Source organism: Lates calcarifer, linkage group LG24 (genome assembly GCF_001640805.2).
Source record: "Lates calcarifer isolate ASB-BC8 linkage group LG24, TLL_Latcal_v3, whole genome shotgun sequence".
NCBI lineage: Eukaryota > Metazoa > Chordata > Actinopteri > Centropomidae > Lates > Lates calcarifer.
The window spans coordinates 18,765,100-18,789,246 of record NC_066856.1 but is presented as its reverse complement, the minus strand read 5'-3'; the positions used below and the strand labels follow the sequence as shown (position 1 = coordinate 18,789,246).

At 40.4% G+C, this 24,147-nt stretch overlaps 1 protein-coding gene across 2 annotated transcripts in view; it reads left to right on the top strand.

The window, feature by feature from the left end:
- Positions 1 to 23,517, top strand: part of LOC108885058 (vasoactive intestinal polypeptide receptor 2) — a 28,002-nt gene extending 4,485 nt beyond the window's left edge. For both annotated transcript variants that reach the window (XM_018679235.2, XM_018679236.2), the window contains exons 2-13: positions 3,182 to 3,281; positions 4,988 to 5,095; positions 9,092 to 9,189; positions 17,717 to 17,814; positions 19,057 to 19,198; positions 19,532 to 19,682; positions 20,664 to 20,724; positions 21,140 to 21,209; positions 21,944 to 22,035; positions 22,254 to 22,392; positions 23,084 to 23,125; positions 23,213 to 23,517. In XM_018679235.2, coding sequence (XP_018534751.1) covers positions 3,182 to 3,281; positions 4,988 to 5,095; positions 9,092 to 9,189; positions 17,717 to 17,814; positions 19,057 to 19,198; positions 19,532 to 19,682; positions 20,664 to 20,724; positions 21,140 to 21,209; positions 21,944 to 22,035; positions 22,254 to 22,392; positions 23,084 to 23,125; positions 23,213 to 23,386 — 1,275 coding nt within the window. In that variant the 3' untranslated portion in view covers positions 23,387 to 23,517. The remainder of the gene's footprint in view (positions 1 to 3,181; positions 3,282 to 4,987; positions 5,096 to 9,091; positions 9,190 to 17,716; positions 17,815 to 19,056; positions 19,199 to 19,531; positions 19,683 to 20,663; positions 20,725 to 21,139; positions 21,210 to 21,943; positions 22,036 to 22,253; positions 22,393 to 23,083; positions 23,126 to 23,212) is intronic.
- Positions 23,518 to 24,147: the final 630 nt, after the last annotated feature.

Sequence of the window (24,147 nt, the reverse complement as noted above, 5' to 3'; positions counted from 1 at the left end):
GAAAAAATTAGCTTCATCTAGGAGATTAGTGGAGCTGAATAAAGAGAATGAAATTAAAATTAGAATTTACTGGGCTAAAAAAGTTCTTCCAGCTGGTCTGTGACAGTTTCAGATATGAAATTTCAGTTTTTTCCAAAGTTGCAGCTCAAGATAAAATCAATCTGGAGGTGCTCTGATTTATTTCCTGTTCAAAATGGTTGGATAATAGTGAAAATTTTGATCCAGTATGAGGAACAGCGGTTCAGGTTTCAAGTCCAGGAATTGAAATAAATGAAAAATAAATATGGGATGATGTCTTTTGTAGCGTGTGTGTGTGTGTGATCAGGAGCCTGTTTGTTTGATTTGTTGTAATTGGCTCATGGTCAGACTGGGTGTATGGTGGCCAACAGGGGTCAAAGTTTAAGGGCAGACATGATGAAATCTGTTATTGTTATAGATTTGTATCGATTCCTGCTGCCAGAGACAGATTATAGTTGTGTTATTTTTTCTCATTTTGGATGTTGGCGTATTGTTCTCTGTGAGCAGGACGAGTCTGATCGGTTAGGGTTTTTTTTTTTTTTTTTTTTTTTTTTTTTTTTTTTTTTTTGGGACGGAGTCAGGGTCAGACGAGGTTCAGGATTACAAACTGGGAAAAAAAAGTCCTTTGTTTAGTTTAATCCAGAACATTTTATCCTCTACCTCGTAATGGATCTGTGTGTTTCTGTGTGTATTTGTGTGTATTAGAGCTCATTAGATGACAGAGATTATGTTGTTTGTTAGACGGCGGTGGATTAAATAAGGTCAAACGCTTTATCCTTTGCCCTTTGCTGCTTTCCGTTTATAGTTTTTTGTTTTGAGAAGCAGAAAATGGAAACAGGAAAAGACATGAACCAAAATCAGAGGAGTAAAACCAGTGAGGATCACAGCGCCCCCCAGAGGAAAACCCAGAGTTTATGTTGCTATTTATCATCAAGAGCCTGGAAAAATATTTGCAAATCATCCAACAGTTATTGAAGTTTGACTACCTGAAAGGGGAAATTAAACAGTTATTATCTGATGTCAAATTGAGTCACATTGTTTGCTATGAAATGAAAATCAAAATTTATCATCTGCTCCAGCTCCAAATGTCAGCTTAAACTTCATTAAAGTTGGTAGAAAACCAAACACTCAGCAAGTTTACATTTGTCGTTCCAACTCAAACTTTGTTCTCCCAAACCACTGTAGGATAAAATGTTCATTAAATGTTCAGAAAACAGCTCTTGAAGGAAAATTAAAATGTTATGAAGCCAAACAACTGCAGACTGGGACCAAATGTCTCATATGTACCTTGTTACTTGTTGTTTCATCCTCAGTCTGGAAGACGGATGAGTCACACAGGAATATAAAGTCAGAAAAAATCAATTTCCTACTTTAAAGCCTCACTTTTTATAACTGTTATAAAAAAAGAAGCAGCCAGATTCACATCATCCCTCAGAGGATTAACTTGCTTGTTTGTTTTTTGTTGTCAGCTTTGAGTTTTTGAACAAAAGTCCACATCAAAGTTTCAGATGTTGGTGTTTTCATAGCCTACACTTGAGTGCACATCATAATCCAGCATCAGCATTTCCAACATTTGAAATGATAAAATAACCTCAAGCTCTGTTTATCATATTGTATCGTTTAATTGCATGTGAAGTTGTAGATGCCAGTAACCCACAGCGTTATCGCCAACTCTGCAGCTCAGCGGTGCTTTTTAGCCTCATTTAGCCTCGTTATTTTTTGTGTTTAAGACACATTTACTCTTTTGATTCTCATTAACTGTGTTTCCAGCAGCAGCAAGCAAGCTGTAAAAAGCCACTGTGCACTACCTGGTCAGCTGCAAACAGCAGACAGACACAGTTATAAAGATTTACTGGTGAACATAGTGGAGCAAGCATTTCCAAAAACAGTTCTAAAAGAGAGGGAATACTAAACTTAGATTCATCAGATTCACCATGCTCTTTTATGCTTGACAAAATATCAACTTAGAAGCCGATTATATGTCTGTGCTGCTCTCACAACTTGTTTCCCGTGCCTTCATGTAGCCACAAAAATAAATTAACGCAGGTTTAAATGAAACTATATTTTCGAGATGTCAGTCTTGGAATGGAGACTCAGATGGATTATGTTGGTTTTGGTCTTTTCATGGGATTAATAAGAAAAATATTTAGCGTCTGTCAAGCGTTGCGCATCGACAGGTGAGAAGGTGTTGTTTAATTTTCTTGCGTCCCGGGTGAGTTGAAGACAGAGGTGAAGCGATGATCGGCTGTTTGGCTGCAGACGACGACTCGGTGTGTCGACGAGTCTCAGTGGGAAGTAACAAAAGCCCGAGAGGTGTGTGTGTGTGTGTGAGAGAGAGAGAGGGGTATAAACACACTGTCAGGTCTGAAATGCTGTTGAGAGCGGCAGTATATCTCAGTGTAAACAGACCTCCCAGCACACACACACTCTCAGTATATCAATGAAGTCAAGTTGACACACGGACTCATTTTGTTTGAGTGTGTTTCCTTTTGTGTGGATCGCCCTTTGTGTGCACTCTGTTTGAGTGTGTGTCCTTGGTTACCGTCAGCTGTACCAGGGCACACGCACACACGACGCTGGTGTGACGCTGCCAAATGTTATCGTTTTTATCAGCAGCACAAAAGTCTGGTTGGCACGTTTGGCCTAGTTGGTGCAGTCAGCTCTAACGAGGTGAGGCTAATTAGGAATCTGATAAAGATACCACCTGTAACACAAATAGAAATGTCTGCTTTTATCAGTAACACAATCAGCAACTCAATTTTTCCTCATCCTTTTCTTTTTTCTAAGCTGAGTCGTGCCAGTTAAGGCTCGCTGTCGGCACACTCGGCTCAGGTCTGGCATTGCTCTGGCTACAGGATACATGCTGCACATTATTCATTTTTAGGAACAAAGTTAAGTGAAACAGTGGCACAAATCCTAAAGTGAGGGAATGAAATGAGTACACTGAATGCACAGATGCACAGAACAGTTTATCTGAAATTCCCAGATAGCAGCAAGAGGTGGGCAGCTGACAGAAAAATGAACTTTAGTCCAGAAAACTGAAGCACGTTTATCAAACACCCTCGAGACACAGGGAGGCCAGAGCCTGAACTTTTGACTGACGCAGGAGGTTTGTTCACGTGGAGATAATATTCATAATATTTATTTCCTCTCGTTCCGACAGGTTGATGGAAAGTTTCCTAACTGCCAGTTCCGCTGGGAGCTGCAGAGGGCCGAGAGGGAGTGTTGGACGCAACTGCAGCAACAGACGCCACCCAGCACAGGTACACACAAAAACACACACACACACACAAAAAAAACACACACATCAAACTCTAAAGAGAAATAAATGCAGGATGGAGCTTTACAGGTGACTAACACTGTTGGCATGTGCAGTGACAAAAGCTACAAAAAAATACTTAAACACAGTTTGTGTGTGTGTGTGTGTGTGTGTGTGTGTGTGTGTGTGTGCGCGCGCGCACGCGTGCGTGCGCACATTGACTGAGGTCAGCTATGTGAAGAGGAGGGTGTGTCTGGACGCCGTTTCAGCCTGTGTTGCAACACACTCGCTATCAATCATTTATTTACCTCTCGGGCCAAATACTCCAGAGTCGTGAGGAGCACAGGAAGTACACACACACACACACACACACACACACACACTCACTCTTACAGTACATGCGATGCTGAGCTGCTCTGTTTTTTCTAAAAGGTCAGGTGTGTTTGAGTGTTTCACCACTGCGATAATTAAAAGGCGTTTATTATCTGTGTGGTTTGCAGCATGTGGAATGTTGGTTCTTTCTCACACCTGTCTATGTGTGTGTGTGTGTGTGTGTGTGTTTATCTGTGTGTTAAACTCACAGAAATCTATCTTGAAGGACAAACCACCAACACACAGTCCTGTTAGACAGACGTGCACTTTTAAAAGCTCCTAACATCGTAGAGAGAAGTAAAATAAAACTTATCTATATATTTACATTTTTTTGTTTTACAACAAAAGAGATGGAAGAAAGATTTAAGGATGCAAACATGCAGAAATTCCAAAAGTCCACCAAGATGACAAAACAAAATTGTGTTAATCATGGATTAGTCAAATTAGAGCTGAGACAATTAGTTAAAGGACAAAAAATTAAGATAATTGTAGATAAATACCTATTCTGGATAATTATTTGCTAGTTTGCTAGCTTTTGGATTTTTGTTCATTCAGATAAAACCAAAGACGTTGGAAAACTGATATGATACAAAACAAAATGATACGATATGATATGACACAATACAGGACAAAAAAATGTGATACAAAACAATACAATACAATACAAAACAAAACAATATGATATGATATGATACAAAACAAAACAATAGGATACGATGCAATGTGATACAATACAATACAAAGCAATACAATGCGATATGATATGATAAAAAACTTAACAATAGGATACGATTTGATACAAAACAAAACACGATACAAAACAATACAATACTATTTGATACAATACACTTCACTGTCCCCATGGGGAAATTTGTCTTGGACTCGTGTTCAAGTTCAAAGACTAGATTATAATAATTATAACAATAATGATAATAATTGCCAGATAAATTGATTTAAAAAAAATTAAATTAAGAGGAAAAACTTTTCTTAAAACAGCCCTCAATCAAACAGGTTCCTCAATCATCACACTCGTAACGTAACATAAATAAACCTTAAATTAAAGTGATTAAGGTGTTCAAAACCAACATTTGGAGCTTCATTCTGGTGTTTTTAAGGAGAAATTTTAAGTGTTATCACCTCTTTAATTTCATTCAGAGGACAAATAAGTAAGAGGTGTTTAAGGACTTCCTCTGCCCTTAAACTCCAGAGGACCAAGAGAGTGCTTTTATGTTATTTGATTTATGGTCCATCTGTTCGTGCAGCAGCACAGGATCAGTAGCCAAACAGGAAGTTCTACGACGTTTAATTTATACCTTGTGTGTGTGTGTGTGTTTTCAGGATGTCATGGCGAGTGGGACAGCGCTTCCTGTTGGCAGAACGCGGTGGTGGGTGAGGTGATGACCCTCCCCTGCCCCTCCCCCCTCCAGCATCTTTTTGGGAAAAATGGTGAGTTTCTTCTTGGGGTTTTTCTGGGTCAAAGAAAGTCCTGAGCTCATGCTGCGTTTTATTTCTGAGACTCGTCCTCTTGGATTTAAACAGCTGGACATTTCCAAAGCAAGTGGTGACACTGGTGTAAGCTTTACCTGTGTTTTAGTGTATAAATCAACAAATTTAAAGTGTCTTAGGAGCAAATACGTGAGTGACTTGACTGAAATATCTTGTCACTCTCTGATGTGTTGTGTTCTGGTCACAACTGAACAACATAAAAACGCATAAATCGTCCTGTTTTAATTTGGCAAACAACAAAACTGCATCACAGCCAGCATCTGCTGAGAAGTGGGCCAGGACCGCCCGGTGGACTGAATCAACATAAATCCAGGTTAATGACGACAGCTACACTGACATTTACTGTAAAACGAGACATTACAGAGTCAATTATTTAACTTTACTGCTGCACAGCGGCCGCCCCAGTTTTAAGATTTATACAGAGGGAGAAAAAGCAGTTTTACTTTGGGTGGAAGGGCTGAAAAAGTAATGTGCAAAAAGATTGTTTGTCTAGAAGATGTAGAGATGGATTCTGGTGAGTGGTTCCTTGCTGGGTGCTGAGTGGTTACTCAAGTGTTCAAAATGGTTGCTATGGTTTTTGCAGCGGTTGCCAGTCTGTTTCCAAATCGGTCCATCAATCAAATTTCATTTATACACCGGGGAACAAAAGATTTAGAAACAAAAGAGATGCTAATAGAAGTGTCTTCAGGGCAGGTTTGGTGACAGTTTGATTCCTTAATTATTTGTCAAATTGTCAGGTTTGCTTTTGTATTTTCGTTTTTTTATCTTTATTTGTCTCCAGGTTTTTCTCCTCCTGCTTTGAAACTGAAACTTGAAATTTTAATGAAGCTTTTGATTTGATTGAATAATGTTTATGGCATCCAGTTATAATTTCCTGAGTCTGTATCGTCCGCCGTCGTGTCCAAACACCTCGACCACTTCCTTTCACAGCTAATTTCACCGACTCTCGTCTTTCAGTGGACTCGTTCAGCTTCATCCATCATGTTGATTACCTCTCGTCCCCCTGCCTTTGATCCTCTCCATCCTCTGTGCACGTTACTGTCCTGCAGGTCTTTCATCCCTCCATCTCATCCCTCCTTCTGCTTCCCTTTCCTCTCCCTCCACTGACCCCGCCATCTTAACCCTCCTCACCCTCTGCCACCTCTCAGTCTCTGAATGTGCATCACGTGAGATTTCATCAGAAGTGTCTGTGCCTGCTAAAATCTTTTTTTATTAAGAAAAGATTTATGGAAGTTTTAGCATATTTTTGACAGAAATAATGATGACAACTTGGCTTAAATGGATCAACAGATGATTTGGTTTTAAAGCAAAACAGCTGGAAAGTGTCTTTTGCAAGTTTTGTTTGAGAAATATCTATAAACAAAACCCTGCCTCCTCCTCAGGAATAATCTGCCTCGTGGTTCAATGAGCATTTTCCGTCATTACAGTGTGTTTTTGATACATCAGGTGTGGTGCAAGGTGCATTTCTGCCAGTTTTGGCAGGACTTGTGCAAAAAAGAGAAACTTTATATGACTTTTATTCTAATTTTACCTTATTTTTCAAAAGAATAAAAACCTGCTTCAGATATAAAAGCTGTTGAGATGCTCTTTCTTTGCCCGACTGAACCTCTCCTCACCTTCCCTCCACCTCTCTGTTTGATCTGTCGCTCTCCTCCATCTCTACTCCATCTGGGGCTCCTTTTTTCCGTTGATGAATCTAATTATTCACGGATGCCTCCGACAACATCTGGGGCCGGCCGACTTTTCTCTCTCATTTCCCTCAGCAGCATCTGTCAGCGGCTGGTTCATCCACCTCCCTGCGGAGATGGGGAGCGGTGGGGTCAGCCGGTTAAAGGATGAGGCGCGTAATCAGCACGGCGTTAAGAGTCACTGACTGAGACTTTGACTGTTAAATATTCTCACTCTGCCGTCTGTCAACACATCAGCCTTTGTCTCTGCTGTGACTTAAATGCTTGTTCCTTTTCTTTTTTTTTTTTGCAAGAACAATTTGAAATTTTACAGACAAATCAAGCTTGACTTTTACTTTTTTGCATTGTAAATATGAAAATATAACATGAATCTTTTATATAATAATAAAAAAAGCTAATGTTAGGCTATAAACCAACTACACCACGGTCACATGACGTCAACGTCTCCTCCACTAAGCTTCCAACTGGTCATTTCATTTAGCTCTGAGCCTCTTCTAGAAAGTAGTGAGAGTTGAAAGAGGTGGACTGGTGAGTAGATGGGTTTTCATGTTAACGTCCCCGACAACCTCTGTAGTCTCATTTAGACACTCGTTAGCAACCGCCTTTTTTAAGACACGTAAAAGCTTCAAACCATCAGGAGTGGGGGATTTACTGACCCATTTTATGTTCGGAGAATAAAACCTGAAAATGTCTTGAGCTTGTGTTAAAACCACAGACCTTATTTCAGACATTTAACCAGAAACACACTGACTTTGAGACGAGGGAACGGGAAGCGCTAACATGCTAACTGACTTACCTGGTTTCAGGACTCATTCCTGCACCAATAGTTATGTTTTGTTAAAGGATATTATTATTATTAAGTCCCATCTCACTCTCTTTTATCCAAACTCTCCTGATAAACATAATAAGTCGAGGAAACAGCCTTTAGTTTTATCCTGATAATAGGTCGAGTAGCTCGTTATCTTGAGACAATGAGATAAATTATCACGAGAAAACGAACGTGGTTATCTCGAGAACACAAGTTAATATTTCATTATCTGGAGATAACAAATAATAATTGCAAGTACAGACTTTTTTGGCCTCTACGTAACAATACAGAGGTTTTGGAGGACAAAATCAACAGTATTAATAATATAATGATATATTTAGTGGGTTTTTTTCTTTGTAACTCGTGTGAGTTTTCCCGGTTGCAGGATGTTGGGTCCGTCCGTCCTCTGAGCTCGAGAAGAGCTCAGCTCCGTTAATGTGAAAAAACTGTCAGCGGGCCAGCAGCCTCATTAACAAACACACCGCTGCAGAGAACAAATCAAGTGTATTTACAATGAGACAGTTTAGAAACACAATCTGCTACGACCGCCGCCAACAGTCGACCATCTCCAACATGGTCGATCCTCTCCAGCCTCCCTGCTGCACTTCGACTTTATTTACATGTAATAAGTTCAGCTCTGTCGCCCTGTCAGACATGAAGCGAAATGACACTGGAAACTGGTGCAAAAAAGCAGATCAGTCGCCGGCAAAATACTGGTTCTCATCACAAATAAATACTGTTAAATATGAACTGTTGAGTGGGAGTTAGCTGCAGCATAGCTACGATTTTACCTTCTCTAACCCTCACACGTTTCTAAACTTACATTATTCTAGCTATCTGTGTTTTATTTATTCAGTTAACTCTTAAATTATACTTTCTATTAATATTATTTCCCAACACAAATGTCTTCCTGCTGCCAGGAATAAAATTACTGTGGACAATGTTTTGTTGACCTGAAAGAAGTCACAAAATCAGGATGTGAAACACCATTAATATGTAGAATTTGTTGCTAAAATTCCCAAAAGTCCTCGATGGCAGCTGCAGTTTTAAATGTGTAGCTGTGAATAAATAAGTCAAACCGGATACACACATAGTTTATCTCCTTTTAAATTAAGTGTGTATCAGTATTATAATCAGATCGTGTTTACTGTGCAGAGGTTAAACCCAACATGACCTTTCCATCCCTGGAGTCACCCTCATGATCTACAGCTGCAGCTTCCTCTCAATCAGTTAATCACTCGCTGCATTAATTGTCAGATAATAGTGAAAACAGCCATCGTGGTAAAGTATAAGATGAGATATTTAAATCCCAAGGATTTTTAAGGATATATCATCACAAACTGAAAAAAGTTCTGGAAACCTTTAAGATTTTAAGCTACAGACTGGACAGTTAATTATTAAAGTTTCACCTTCATCTCAAACAATCTGTCTGTGTCTCAGGTAACCTCAGCAGGAACTGTACAGAGAGAGGCTGGTCGGACGTCTACCCCATCATCACCATCGCCTGCTCGTCAAACAACACAGACGAACCCAACGAGGTGAGTTCAGGGACAGGAACAGAAGGCTCACGAGATGATTAATGCGATTTTAAAAAGAAAAACATGCAATGTGAAGATTCTCATGATATTTCTAAGCGTTTGCTTGAGGTTCTTGGTGCACAAACTTGAATTCATTTGTCAGTTTTTCTCTTTGCTTCCGTTGTCAGTTGTGGGATAGATTTATTTTACAGGTCCTGTACATTCATCATGATTTCCTCTGAGGTTTTATGGATAGAAATGTGCACTTTGGGAGTAAGCAGTACAGTGAGCACCTTACTCATTAATCTCAGGTTTTGTGGAAAGAACTGAGATCATATTGTTCTTATAATCAGTCTTTTAGTTCCTTGAATTGCCTTGAAAGAAAGCTCACGTAAATGTTTATCTATTACTGGAAACTCTTCATTTGATGAAACACTCTCATCTCAAGTTCTGTTTACCAGGTTTTCAGGAGCTTTTTGCTCATATCACATGATCTTCATCGGCAACTTAACAGTGAAGAAAATATTAGAAAACTACAAGATCTGTAAAATAATCTGTTCCTCTTCTTGAGATGAAATATGTTTAAGTTGATTTTTTTGGTTTCACTTTCTTTATGATGATCGTTGTGGTTCAGGAGATGTGGGAGCTTGATGTTTGGTTGTTTGAGAGCTTGAAAATCTAGAAATGCTGCACACTGGGTTTCAAAACCGCAGTTATTTCCTCTTGTGTTTTCCACTCAGAACAAACCCCATGTTCAAGTCTGTGGTGTTGACCTGTTAAATTCACTCTGAGAGCTTTTATGTGGAGTTGATTTTTGGCTGATGTGACTTTTTAAACCGGACTAGTTTCAGTCAGCTGTGCATCCTGTGCAGAGAGGGAGAACTCCCTTTTTAACCTGTGCTGCCTTCAGGTCACGTCAGTGTCAGTTAGGAGCCTGCGGTTATATTTAGAGAGTCTCAGACTGTGTGGTAGCAGTTTGTGTTTGTCCCTGTCCTGTTTCAACATGACAGTTCAGCTCTGTAAAGCAACAAACCCACAAGTTAAACAACAAATGACAGCTTTATTTGTCTGCGTCTAATGTTGTAAATCACAGCTGGAAAGGTCATTGCTTAGGTTTAGGCTCTAAAACGACTTGGTCAGGGTTAGGTGAATATTTTTTTTTGGCCTATATGTCCCAAACCAGATCTCAACACACCAATTAACACTTAAGCAAGTCCTGAAACATTAATCAGGCACTGATATGAACGGTGAAAAAGGTTTTTACTGCCTGTAATCACTCCCTCTGTCCACGCTGGCCTGTTAAAGATGTTAAGATGCAGTCTTTTCAGGAACAAAATCCTCACTTTGTGTTCCTGTGTTTTAGCTGCAGCTCTGGGAAAACATAAAAAGAGAAAATGTGCACTAAGAGGTCTAAAACAGAGGGAGATATCTAACACAGAAGCCTCATTATAACTTCAGATAAATTTTACTTTCTATTCATCCATCCCTAAAACTGAAAACATTGGTAGGAAAGAATTTTTAACTTTCAACCCAAGATGTTAATTTGTGACAAGCAGGCGAGTGAAGCTGATGATGAGCTAAAGACAAAATAACAAAAAAAGAAAAGAATCATCACAAAAATAAGAAAGCTGACAAATCTTTTTAAAACAAACAAAAAAAAAAACTTTTAGATGTGCAGAAAAAGTGGCGCCACAGCTTTCAGTGTAACTTCATTAAACTGTCAATCAAAAAAACCCATCACATCTCACCAGTTTCTCATGCAGCCTCATACATTTGGAGTGGGTTAAAAGATTAGTTAAGAATCAGCGGTTACAGGCTGAGGTTCAGAAACAGCCTGATTTCCTATCACCTCAGCATGTCAGCGTCCCTGCCTGTGTTTATCTGCTCGCAGACGGCCGAGATAAACGAAGGCGAAGGTCGGGGGTTGAGAGAAGAGCGCAAGTTTGTCAGCTGACAGATCTGTGACCTCCAGCTGATCACTCGTCTTTCTCTCTCAGACCACCGTGAAATCTGTCTTCTCCTTCACCAGGTCCTCAATGTGTTTTATTTGGCAGATATTAACCTGTTCATCTTCTCTATACGTCCAGTATTTTTGTCCAAACTGTCAGTTCGTAAAGTTGTTGTACAGTAAATTAGAAAAATAAAGTGTTCTCCCCTGTGTCTAACGGTCGCCACGTCAGATTTGACCCTGACAAATGGTCGTTCATGTCCTTGTGTGTCGTTGGGGAAAGAAAGGTCAGGAACATGGTAGACGACACCACACTAGGCAGGAAAATGCAAAAAAAATCTGACATGCTAGACTTTTCGTTGGGGTGTTGTGGGCCACCACAGACGCCACATCCTTGCTCTTCGATTACGACACACCACGAGGCCTGTTCGTCGTTCTCGACTTTCACATTCAGTCCCAGACGCTGTAGTCTGACCTGGGCCCTTGCTTCTTGAACGATCATCCAAACAAACATCCAGCAGGGAAAAGAGCACTGCTAACATCAGCTGAGACTCGCACACAGTATCTGTTGTTGTTGTTTGACTTGTGGCGAGACACCGGCTTAAACTCCCAGCTCCTCCAGCACAGTTGTGGGGTTCAGTTCCCGGTCTTGGCTCGTCTGTTCCCACATCTGAGTATCTGACCCTGTGAGTGGACCAGGTGGTCATAGCAGCTTTTTCTCACAGCGCTGAACCTCTGTCTGTGGCTGCTCTATTATCTGTTAGTGTGTGTGTAGGCGTGCATGTGTGTTTGCACCTGTGTGTTTTAACCTTCCTGTCGCCCTCAGGCGTCCTGTGATGCCATGGAGCTTATTTTTTGACCCTCTCGGTTATTGCTTATGATCGTGGCTGCATTCCAGGACCCTCTGGTTCATACCGAGGTTTAAAGAAGCGACTAACATAATATAAGGAACTGCGATTGTGTCCACACTGCCCGAGAAATCACACCACACGCTCCTCCTGTTGTTGATTACTTACTTTTAATTCTGTGAATTACAAGGAAGTGAAAGTGTCTAATAATTTTCATCAAAATAAAGTTTTATTCAATCACAAACGTTTGAAAGTAGTGCACTCGTTGAGGACTTTTTTCAGCGGCGTATTGTTGTCCAGTATTTTTTAGACAACACTGGAGTTTTTGGCTTTTTTGAAGGATCAGTTCATGGAGAGAATATAGAAATGTCACCACACTTATTTGTTTTAAGTGCAACATCCACATTTTCAGTGTATTCATGAGGCAACTCTTAGAGAAATCATAAAATAAAGAGGCCAAAAATCAGCTTTTTTTGTTTTCAGCTGGGGACCAACTTTTGGTACCTAATTCCTGAACTGAACTGAGAAAGCAGCTGATCCTCTCCACCTCTTTTTTTTTTTTTTTTTCCTTACGGACTCTAAAGCAGATGTTTGAATGATGAAGTGCTTCAAACCCTCGAAAATTCAAACTGTTATTTCTTGCTGTCACAAACTACAAAGTCAGATGAGGTCTTAAACCCTCTGCAGACAGATGAAAAATGCAGAAACCTTTCCTGTTAAACCCAGCATCTTAAATGAGAGCGGTATTCCACCATCAGTTTCCTTATGTGGACGGACTCTTCAGCGAGCATCTGAGACTCGGCTCTCTGTATATTTTTCTATCGGTTGTCCATCTTTCTTTTTAACATCTCTGTCACATCCTTGTATTTCTCTGTTTACAGCGTCTCTTCTCGTCGCTGCTCTGTTTTTCTTTGCCCTCTGTGTGTAAACAGGCTCATATAAGGCTGCAGACGTCGAACTTTTCCACCAAATTCTCGCTGCGGTTTTCAAACCTCGCTGTGGCAACGAGACGCGTGCAAAGAGAAATGTCGTTTTTATAATCTTCACTGTGCACAATAGTTTAGATAACACCTCTGTATCTTGTTTTATGATGAAGAATGATAATGTGACTGCAACTCAAACCGAGATGAGGTGAAGCGAGGGTGACCTACATCGTTTGTCTGCCTGAATGAGAGCTGAAACTGCTGATACTGTGGATGAACTTTTTATTTGTGCAGCAGCTTTCATACAACAAAGGCAGCTCAAAGTGTTTTACAGTAGAGAAACTACATGCACAGAGGGCCTCACATGAAAATATATAAAAAGAGGGGGAGAGAGCCATTATTAAAGTAACATAAGATGGAAATTAAAATGTTCAAACAGCAATGCAGCCGTTTTTTGCTTCTAAGAACAAAAAGAGTCTGAAGTCTTGTAGTTGGAAGTGTTTAAACTCACCAGAGTAACCCAAATATTGAAAAAAAGGTTTAAATTTTTAATGCTAATGGTAAATTTTTAATAAAAAGCAGCAACAGCCGACATCGCTCTTCTTCTGCAAGGAGAGAGCATCTTACTCCTGTGAATATAAACGATCGTTTTAGTCGCACAAGCGGCATCGTGTTCCCAGCCTGTGTTCAACAGTCAGGATGAGTGATTTACGTCGTTTGTGTAGTTGACTAATTAAATCTTCTTTGCTTTTATTTAACTGCGAAGTCTGAAGCAGGGTTGGACATAAACACGGGGGAGAATCACAGGTTTTAGGAGGCGAGGTGAGCGAGAACAAGAGCAGGGAACCTAGGCTACTAAATAATGTACTGTACACACTCCTGAGCGGGGTGACAGAGAACAGCAGAGCATAAAGATGAATTTTAAGAACACACACACACACACTTAAACACACTTTTACACACACACACACAGCTGGCTCGTGATCTTCTCCAGAGCCCTCAGGTGTGGGATTCCCGCTCTCTGACTCTCACCGAAGCTTCTATTTGTTTCCTGTTGAAGAGACAGAGGTTTTCCGTCTGGAAAACATTCAGCCCCGAGACCAGACGTCACCGCTGGCACTTAACAGACAGACATACACACACACACACACACACACAGCAGATACAGCTGATTGTCCTCATCGTCTCTCCACCGATCAGAGCTGGAGTATTCAACACCAGATGAAAGCTTCAGGCTCATGGGAGACAAAACACCGCCTGCCTCTTTGCTTCTTTTCTCAACACATCAAATATCTGACACCATGAAAAATCCACCTGTTTGTCTCTGGCGCAGTGCAGTTTATAAAAAATGGATAAAGACAAACTTGTCCCAACATCGGTCTAAATGTCACTTGGTAGTTTTGTCTATAAAATGTGCAAAAGTGATGATAAATGCCTGTTCATGGTTTCCCAGACCCATTTAAATGTCTTGTTTTGTCTGCGCAACAGCCCCAAAACCCAAAGATATTCAGTTTACAAAAAGAAAAACATTAAATCTTCACATTTTAGAAGCTGGAGGCCACAAATCTTTGGCATTTCTACTTGAAAAAACTAACAAAAAATAGGTGCTGATTTGTTTTTTTCTGGCAATCCATGAACTTACAAATGTACTTTTTTTTTTTTAGATTTGTTTGTTTTTGGCATCAGCTCACCCAAAACAATTAATATGTGCTTGCAAATGCTTCACTTTTAAAGCAACAAAATGTAATTTTGCTCAGGAACAGCGCCCTCTGCAGTCATGAGTGGTTGTTAATTCTGATTGGCTCTGAGTCCGAGCGGCTAATTGGTTTTTAATGCACAGAAAACAAAGCGTATCATCTCCGTTTGACTGAAACACAGCCGAACAGTGTATATATTACCCATGATCCCCTGCTTCTGGAGCAGGAAGTGCTGTCGCTGTAACAACCACACCAAACTCCATTTAGAAATCTGGATATTTTACGTTTTCTGGCTGGATATCAGAGATGAACGCTGGTTTTTTAACGACTTCTATGTCTTTTTAACTGATATACAGTTCAGCATTACTCTGGAACTTGCTGGTTCTGATCCTGGCCTGTTGGAGGGAGATTGTACCTTAAAAGTTACACAGAGCAACAACAGGTGTTCAGGGTGGGAATGACAGAGGCTCCATTCTCCCTGTTACAAGTCAGTAAATCATCAAAACACAACACTACAACACTGATGCTGGGTGATGTGTTCAGTCTTGTGTTGTGAAAACCACTTCCTTATTGAGCTAGTTCTGTTGAAATAGAAGCGGGTTTTCCCCAAAACTATTTACACAGATATCATTGTATTCTTTAGCAAAAGCCCCAACCAGTAAAAACTGCCCTAGACCCAAAGTAGAAATGTTGTACTTGACATTTTTAGCCCTGGCTATAATATCACAAAAACACATTTGGTCATAGTCTCTGGTAAGATTCATATCTCCCTGGTCTTTGTCATGACTCGCATCTTGATTTAACAGGAGCAGGAGATAAAGACAGCCCACCAGATTTAGACTTCTACCGCGGCCAGGAAGCAGCTCAGCCTAAAGTTCAACATCGCTTTAATTCCCCCGGTGTCAGAGAGTTTATGGATGGAGATGTGTTTGGACATAGAAGGCAGCATGGCTGCAGCAGACCAGAGCCAGCAGGTCATCAGCTCCCAGCCAAAGAGAGGGCCTGAGAATCAAACTCAGGAATGAGACACCGATGCCAGGCCGCCACTGTCTGTGTACACTCAGATATTTGTCCATATGTGTGCAATGGACAGACGGAGGGCGGTCGAGTCGTAATGAAGCAGAGTTTCTGAGTGTTAAACTTCTAAAGAACAACTGAGGATGTTTGTTTCCCCCAGAACTTTAACTTTGATTGTTGTGCGTTTAGTAAAGTTACAGAAAAATATGTTTTGCCGTGAAAATAAATCTTTAAAAAAACAAAATTTAAAAGTAATCCTGCTCAGTTCCTCCTCAGATTGAGAGCTTTAATATGCACAAACATCAGTCAAAAAATCCGTAGGAAGGAAAGAATAAAGTAAGAAAAAAAGAAAGGTGAAAGGAGGAAGACAAGAAGGAAGTAAGGATGAAAAGAAGGAAACAAAAGGAAGAAGGGGAGAAATAGGACGAAATGTGGAAAGTAAAGACAGAAACAAAATGACAGGAAGAGGGAAAGAATGAAAGGAAAGGGAGAGAAAAGAAGTTTGAAAAGATGGGAAGTAGAAAAGGAAGAGAGGAGAAAAAAGAAAAGATGAAAAGTAGGAACAAAAGAAGGATAAAAAGGACAAAGTGGAGATAAAGATCAAACGTGCAAAGAAAAGGAGGAAACAAAATGAAAAGTAGGAAGGAAATATGGACTTCCAAAACAAAACGGGAAGAAAAAAAGAGAAGAAATTAGGAAAAATGGACAGAAGGAAGAGAGAGAACAAAAAATAAAGTCTCCAAAAATGGTTAAGTAAAACACAAGTGACAGACTTCAATATAATAATAATGGATAATGTGTGTGTGTCTGTGTTGGCACTAAAAATGTGTGTGTAACAGTTAGTGTGTGTTCAGATGCACGTGATTGTGCGTCTAAATGTACAGTATATACTGACCTGGAGAGAGATGTGTGTGTGTGTGTGTGTGTGTGTGTGTGTCTGGTTAATTGCCAGATGGTGTGTCAGAGATGGGGAATGTTGTTTATAGATGATGAGAGAGCGATGAACGCCAGGCACGACACACACACACACACACACACATACACACACAAAGTGGGCAGTATAACACACAGTCCAGATCCACCCCTGTGTGTGTGCATGAAGAGTTTTGTGTGCTGTGTTGAGACGGACCAGATCCTCATCCTGATCCCGCTGACCCACGCTCTTATTGTGAAAGAGCCTCTCCACTCTGGAAAAAGAGACAGGAGGCTGCAGAGGCTTAACGAGCGCCGCTCCATAATATCATGTGCGTCCTCGTTAACCACTCGTGGATGGTGGGAAAATGGAGCCAGAACTTACAGAAGTAAAGAGCTCGATGTCTGATTACTAATTACTCAAAAGGACCTTTTATTTTAAAGGCATAAGGACGTAATTTTCAATTAATTTGCCTCTTAATTTTTAAATTAATCAGTGTCTGACCAACAGCCTGCAATCAGTTTACTGTCAAAATGTTGATTCATCTTCTTTTTCATCATCTAATCGTTGCCAGGCAACAGCTTTGTTTACTTGTAGCAGGAGTAAACAATATTTATTCGGTCCGTTTCTCTATCTGACGTGTAAATAAAGAAGGAGAGAGCAGCGCCCTCTAGTGGCTCTCATTTCCTGTCTTTACCTTTATCCTGCCTCAGTTTATCATCATCCAGATCAGCGATTAAATCAAGTTAAAGAATTCAACAAAATGCTTTTTAAAAAAGATATTTAAGCAGATTTCAAAGTCAGATGAAATCTTAAAGCAATAAATGTTTGTTTTTTGTTTTGTTTCCTTTTACGTCAGAGCATTTCAGTTTAATAGTTCTTAATGTTTGAAACTAGAATTAAAAGAATTAAAAGCTTCTGGAGGAGCACAGCTCTGAAAAACAAGAAGAAAAAAGCAATAAAATGTGAGAAATGTTACTTAAAATAAGCAAAATCATCTGCTTTGTTTGAAAAATCTTGGCAAGTGAGAGTTTCCTGTTCCATTGGCCTGATAATTTCGCTTATTTTAAGTAATATTATTATCTATTTTATTGGTTTATTTGTTATTGAAAGCTGATTTCTTGTAGTGAATGAAAGAAAATCACTATATTTATTCCTTACTGAATGCATAATAAGTTTATTTCCTGTGTTTGTGTGTGTAGCTGGTTTTCTACAGGGTGGTGATGATCCTGTCCACTCTGGGCCACAGCCTGTCGCTCATCACCCTGCTCACCAGCACCGTCATCATCTGTTTATTCAGGTAAACACACACTCACGCCCATCGTCCATCACACTGCCTGATAATGCATCCTCAGGTGTCACAGTTTAAAATGCTCTGGACACATATCTTCACTCCAAAAACTGAGGGGGAGATGAAAAGTTAAAAATAAGTATGAAGCAGGAATGACCCTTTAAAACTGAACTAGGACACTGCTCAAACCTCCAGAGAATAAAAGACTGAAGGGCTAAAGTAAGGCCACAACACACCATCTTCTTTTTAAAATATGTAATTTGAAAAACTTGTCTTGTACAGAAAGTCCTGTGTTTTTTTAAATATCTAGTGAAGGTTACAAAGCTAAAAGCAGCCCTCCAGCAGTGATAATTATATCGCTTCTGATGTCCTGATGGGAAAAGAAAGTGTCAGGAATGTTATTGAAGCTCAAGATCTGCTTTTGATGTCCCAGTTTGATCCAGAAAACGTCAAAAAATAACTGGACTGATTATGATTTATCATCTCTCAGAGGCTTTGTCTGAAGCTCACATATGTTTCTGCAAAGAAATGCAGATAAGTATTATTTTAACGAACATTTAACCTCGGGCTTTATCTCTTTTGTTTTACCAGAAACAGATGATCTATCAGTACCAGACTCCATTGACAAAAACAGGAATTTTACCAAGCAGAACACAGGAGCTGCTCTGTTCTGCTCTGTAAAATTCCTGTTTTTGTCAATGGAGTCTGGTACTGATATATGGTGGTGTTTCTGGTTAAATAAAAAGGTCTCTCTCTGTAGGAATCCTGTCCATAATGTTATCAGACACTTTAGTGGACGTGATCAATCATTTACACTCAAAAACATGGGAAACTAAGGCCCAGGTAAAAAAATAAAAAATAAAAACCTGGTGTCATCCTTTAAACGTGTGCAAAGCGCTGACATTTACTGACAGAAGTGTCAGACTTGTTGTGCAGAAAGCTTCAACTTTAAGAGTTAAAGATGACCCTGAAACATCAGGACCACTCTGAGACATGAGCTCAGTATATATAATATAAACAAATGTATACACACATGCTAACACACGGAGTAGTCAGGGTGATAACAGTTTGTTGCAGAAACGTGTGAGACTGATGAAACGTCTGCAGCTCAGTCTGGATGGACTCCAGCTGTTCGCTCGGCTGCTATCGCCGTGTTTAGATACCTCATCCCTCACTGGATTCACACCCTGACACCGTCTATAAACACACTTCTCAGCGTTCTTCTCTTTGTGTGTGTCTGTCTGTGTGCAGGAGGCTCCACTGCATGAGGAACTACATCCATCTGAATTTGTTTGCGTCGTTCATGCTGCGAGCCGCGGCCGTGCTGATCAAAGACACTCTGCTCTTCTCAGACGATGAAAGCAACATAGACTGCAGCACACAACCCTCAATGGTGACCCCATAAACACACACATTTATTTTAGTGCCAGTTTTTCTGTTACTGTCGACGTTCACCTGGATATAAAGCAGTTTGTCTACTTGCAAACACGGACAATTTTGACTTGATCTCACTTTATTTTAACCTTGGAATGACATACTTCAGTCTACCTCTGGTATAACTGGCTATTCAGGGTTTTTATGTTAATGCATATACAGTATAATTTAAAAGAAAAACAATAAAACAAAGCATGCAAACACTGATTAGGCTGTTTTGTTTATTAAATCACCTTGTGTTCACGATTTATCGTCAAAATATGAATCCATTAATCCATTGTTGTTGTTGTAGGTGGGCTGTAAAACCAGCCTGGTGTTCTTCCACTACTCCATCATGGCAAACTTCTTCTGGCTCCTGGTGGAGGGTCTCTACCTGCACACGCTGCTGCTCGTCATCCACACCTACTCCACCCCCCTCTCCATCTACATGTTCATCGGCTGGGGTGGGTTTGTGATTTCTCTCCTGCCTTTTTTTTAGCAAGAAACGAGCGAAAGAATCCAAGTTTGAAGTCGAAACTCTGACCTCAGAGCTGATAACAGAGTAAAACACCTGGTTGTATTAATAAGCAGGCAGGTTTTGTTACTTACTGATTTAGTTGGTCCCAGAGAAAAAGTCCAGGGCTGAATTTCTGTCCCAGCTCTCTCCGTCCGAGGTTCATGCTTGTTCTAAACAGTGAAGAAGTACCTGCAGAAAGCCTCTTTCTGTTTTGGTTTTGTGCTGTAAATCGAGCCTTTGTTTTTCTGCGAAAATTCCCGTTGGCTGGCACCGATTGCACCGTGAAAAAGAGGCTTTTTGGAAACCAAGTGGTGTAATTATTCTACCGCTGTTACATTGTGCAGTCAACTTGCTTCAAAAAAAGTCATCCACTGGCACTTTAAACTTGCCCACGATCGCTTGTTTTAGCATTTTGTGTAGACAAAGACAAAAAAACAGGCTGTAAACACTAATATGGACACATGAAGTTGCACCAGGGTTGTCTAATTTTTTCCACAAGCTTTATTGGTGCTGGTAGGTGGATTCTGCTTCCCATTTCCAGTTCCATTTCCTCTGCAAGCAAACAAATACGCCTCAAACTTCTCTCCCAAGACCAATTTTCCTACAAAACACTCTCACATGTGCACACACACCGAGCAGGACGACAGACAGTGCGTCACGCTGCCGAAGTGGATCGGTGTATTTCATGAAAAGGTCGGGTTATAAACACTCTCCCGTCCAGTCGCAGCTGCTACCATGCGACGCCTCCTTCCACCATCCATCACCACTTTACCAACACTTCCTCCCCACTGCATCAGCATTTAGCGCCAGCTGTTTAATGTACACGAGTGTGTGTAGATGTCATATTTAATGTGTCTGTGTCTGGCGGACTGAGAATCTAAACAGACTCTCTCTCCTCCTCACTCCTTCCTCTTTCCTTCTCCACCAGGAATCCCTTTTGTTTTCATCGTGGCGTGGATCACGTGCCGGATAAACCTGGAGGACACAGGGTGAGTCTGCGCCTCCTGATCTGGTTGCTTTTTAATAAATGAGAAGACTGTCAACCTCTAGTGGCCTGTACCACCACCTGCAGCCAGGATCACCAAAAAAACACCAAGATGACATGAACTTTTTCTGTCATATCCCTGTGAACCATTTTAATTTCTATTAACTATTAAATTAAATGGTGATATTAGGTACAAAAGGAGTCAAGTTCAATGTTACACCATTGAAATAATCTTTGAAGCCTAAATCCAACCTCCCGAAGTAAGAAGCTAATGTTAGGCTATAAACCAACTACACCACGGTCACATGACACGTCTCCACCGACATTTAACCAGAAACCCAAAGTACAAAACTCTCTTTTCCTCTCTTATTAGCAGCTGGTTAATTTGCTTACGAATCATCATCTTGTTTACTTTTCAGGTGTTGGGAGAAAAATGACACCGTCATCCCCAACAGGCTGATCAACTGGCCCATAGTGGCGTCTGTCATTGTGAGTTTTCCCCCAGTTTCACATTTGTTAGTACAGTGTTTATATATTATTTGTGTGCTCAAAAAACATCTGAGAACCTTTCTGATATCTCAGCTCTTCCACCGTCCTGTACAGACATTTATAAACTGCTCGGTCATCTGGAAAACATGTGAAAACAGAGATAAGTTTCAGATAAGGTTCAATTATTCAGCAGTTTATTTCAAAACACGTTGGCCAACAGATGATCAATCAGAGCAAGTTGTCATCCTGAACTTTACTTTTCTGATTCGCTGCTTTAGCACAGCTCTGTTCGCTTCATTGTGGATGACGTGTTTACTTCTTGTTTCTACGTTGCCATGTGAACAGATTGTCGGCTTTTCTGTGTAGTTTAAACGCACAATATGTGTTTGTGTAACTGCTTTGGTTTCTGTTCACCAAAGACTTGCGACACTGTCGAACACTCCCTTTAAAGATGCTACATGTACATAGCTAGAGGAAGCGTTAAACAAAGTGGTATTACGCTAGCTGATTAGCACGTTAGCTCTTGCAACAGAATAAATAAATGTCTTTTGTTAAAACTGTGTTTTTCTTCACATTCTGTTGATAATTCTACTTATTGATTACTCAAAATGAGCTGTTTAACTTACAGTTCTGAGTCTCTAAAAAGACAGATTTTGTTGTTGCGCTTCTAATTCTTCTTTCTGGTGTAGAAGGAGAAACGTTTGCTAATACGTCTCTTGTCTTCCTGCTTCAAGATCAACTTCATTCTGTTTATCAGCATCATTCGTATTCTGGTGCAGAAACTGCGCTGCACTGACGTCGGAGGAAACGAGCAGTCGCAATACAGGTGCGCTTTTACCTCGTATTGGTTGGATTTTTATACGAGTTTGAAGGTTTTCCATTGATTTTCAGTTTGTTTTGGTTTGGTTCTAGTGTTTGTTGCCAAAAAAGCGAAAGAGAAATAGTTAAATGTGGATGTTTTACCAGTTGTTTTAATCAAAATAAATACATTTCCTGCAGTACAGTTCTGTAGAGGAGATTAATCCATACCTGTGTGTTTCCCAGACGTCTGGCCAAGTCCACCCTCCTGCTCATCCCTCTGTTTGGGATGAACTACGTGGTGTTCGTCTATCTGATGGAGCCGGCTGATAAAAACATGAAGCGCATCAAGATCTTCTTCGAGCTCGCTCTCGGGTCCTTCCAGGTACCACGAACAAGAAATTTACCGATGAAAAGTGTATCTCTTCTCCACCTGAACGTACCGGATCGCTGAGAACCGGCCCACGTTTCGACAGGTTTTAGAACCGAACACTAACGTAGTCCACAGTCCATAAAAGCTCGTGCTTTTGCTCATGTTTTCCCAAAATGGCGGTGGATTTCTCCACCGTACCCCCTCCTATATCCACTGACTATAGCTCGCACCAACACTGGACGTTCTTTCAGTGAAAATGCATGGAACCACTGTGTTCATGATACTGGTTTTAAATCTAAACACTAAATTAATTAAAGTATTTAAAGAAGGTTTAGTCCAGAGCTTCAGAACATTCTGTATTTCTGCGTCTGTGTGGAAAGACATGAGCAGTTTAATGCCTGTTTTGATCTTGTTTAACAGACTTTAATTTATTCAGATCTTGACTTGAACTTCACCTCTTTAAGTTCTTAACACAGACTTTGAACTGACCCTGTTTTGGACTTGATTAAAGCTGAACTTCAGCCCTGATTAGTAAAGCAGATGACTGTAGTATGACCTTTTTTCTGATAAATATTTTTGATTAAACCCTGCGAGCTTCAGCTCAACTGAGAGATGAAATCTTTAGGAACGGGTGTTAACTGTGTTTTTATTTGAAGCGTTAAACATGTAAATAACTGGCCTCTGACATGTCTCTGTGTTTTAGGGTCTAATCGTGGCCGTCTTGTACTGTTTCCTCAACAGCGAGGTTAGTCTCCACGCTCCTGGTCTCCACAGATTCCTCTTCATTCTGTTTCACACTCGCTTCACTCTGCTTTGCTTTGTGCACAAACAGGTTCAGAGCGAGCTGAGGAGGACGTGGAGGAGTTTATCGCTCAAGCGTTACGTGGGGCGCGACTACAGGCTTCACCCCATGTCGGTGAGCCGCAACGGCACCGAAAACTCGGCCCAGTTCCCCAGGAACTCCCGAGCCCAGTCCATCCTGCAGACTGAGACCACCGTGCTCTGACCGGGGACAGAGGAAACCTGGTTTTGTGCAGACAGTTAGAGCTTGTGCTCATAATCAAAGCGACTCAAGGACGCTCGTTTGCTGCTGCAGGGACTGAACCTGTGACTTGCAGAGGTTTCTGAGCTGAAGACTTGTTATGTTTTGCCTCTGTTGAGTCCGTCTTCATAGTGATCCTCAACTCAAACAGAACCTGCTGGAACAAAAAACAAAACAAAAACAATATTCTGACGTGTTCTCACTTGTTCTTGAGGCACAGCTGAATGTTTCATCTGTGGAATTGATGTATTTAATGCCAACAAACATTTATACAGGTACTTTGTTTTAGAATCGAAACAAAGAGCATTTACCACAAAGATTAAAAACAAGCCTTAAAGAATTTATGTATTAAATATGTTGCTTAATCAAATTCATAACCAAAAAATTACAACACACTGTGGTGGTGGAGGAATCAGTTTGACAATTGTAAATGTGTTATTTTTTATTATAGAAGGCCCACAGAAGCAGAAAAGGCATTTGTCATTTACCTTAAATATAAACTGACATTAAATCAGTTTAGGAAACAAACACTGTTAAAAAAGAAAAAAGAAAGAAAGGTGCAGCAGATGTAATCGTCCTTTATCCTGCGGCCTCTTGTTGGTGTTTCAACCTCCATGTTGGCGACTACTGTCTAAGTGAGAGGTAGGAGGGAGGTAAGGAGAACATACAGATTACTGTAGCTCATGTGAGTCTTGATTATTCTTCGCTTGTCGTCAGTGCCAAAT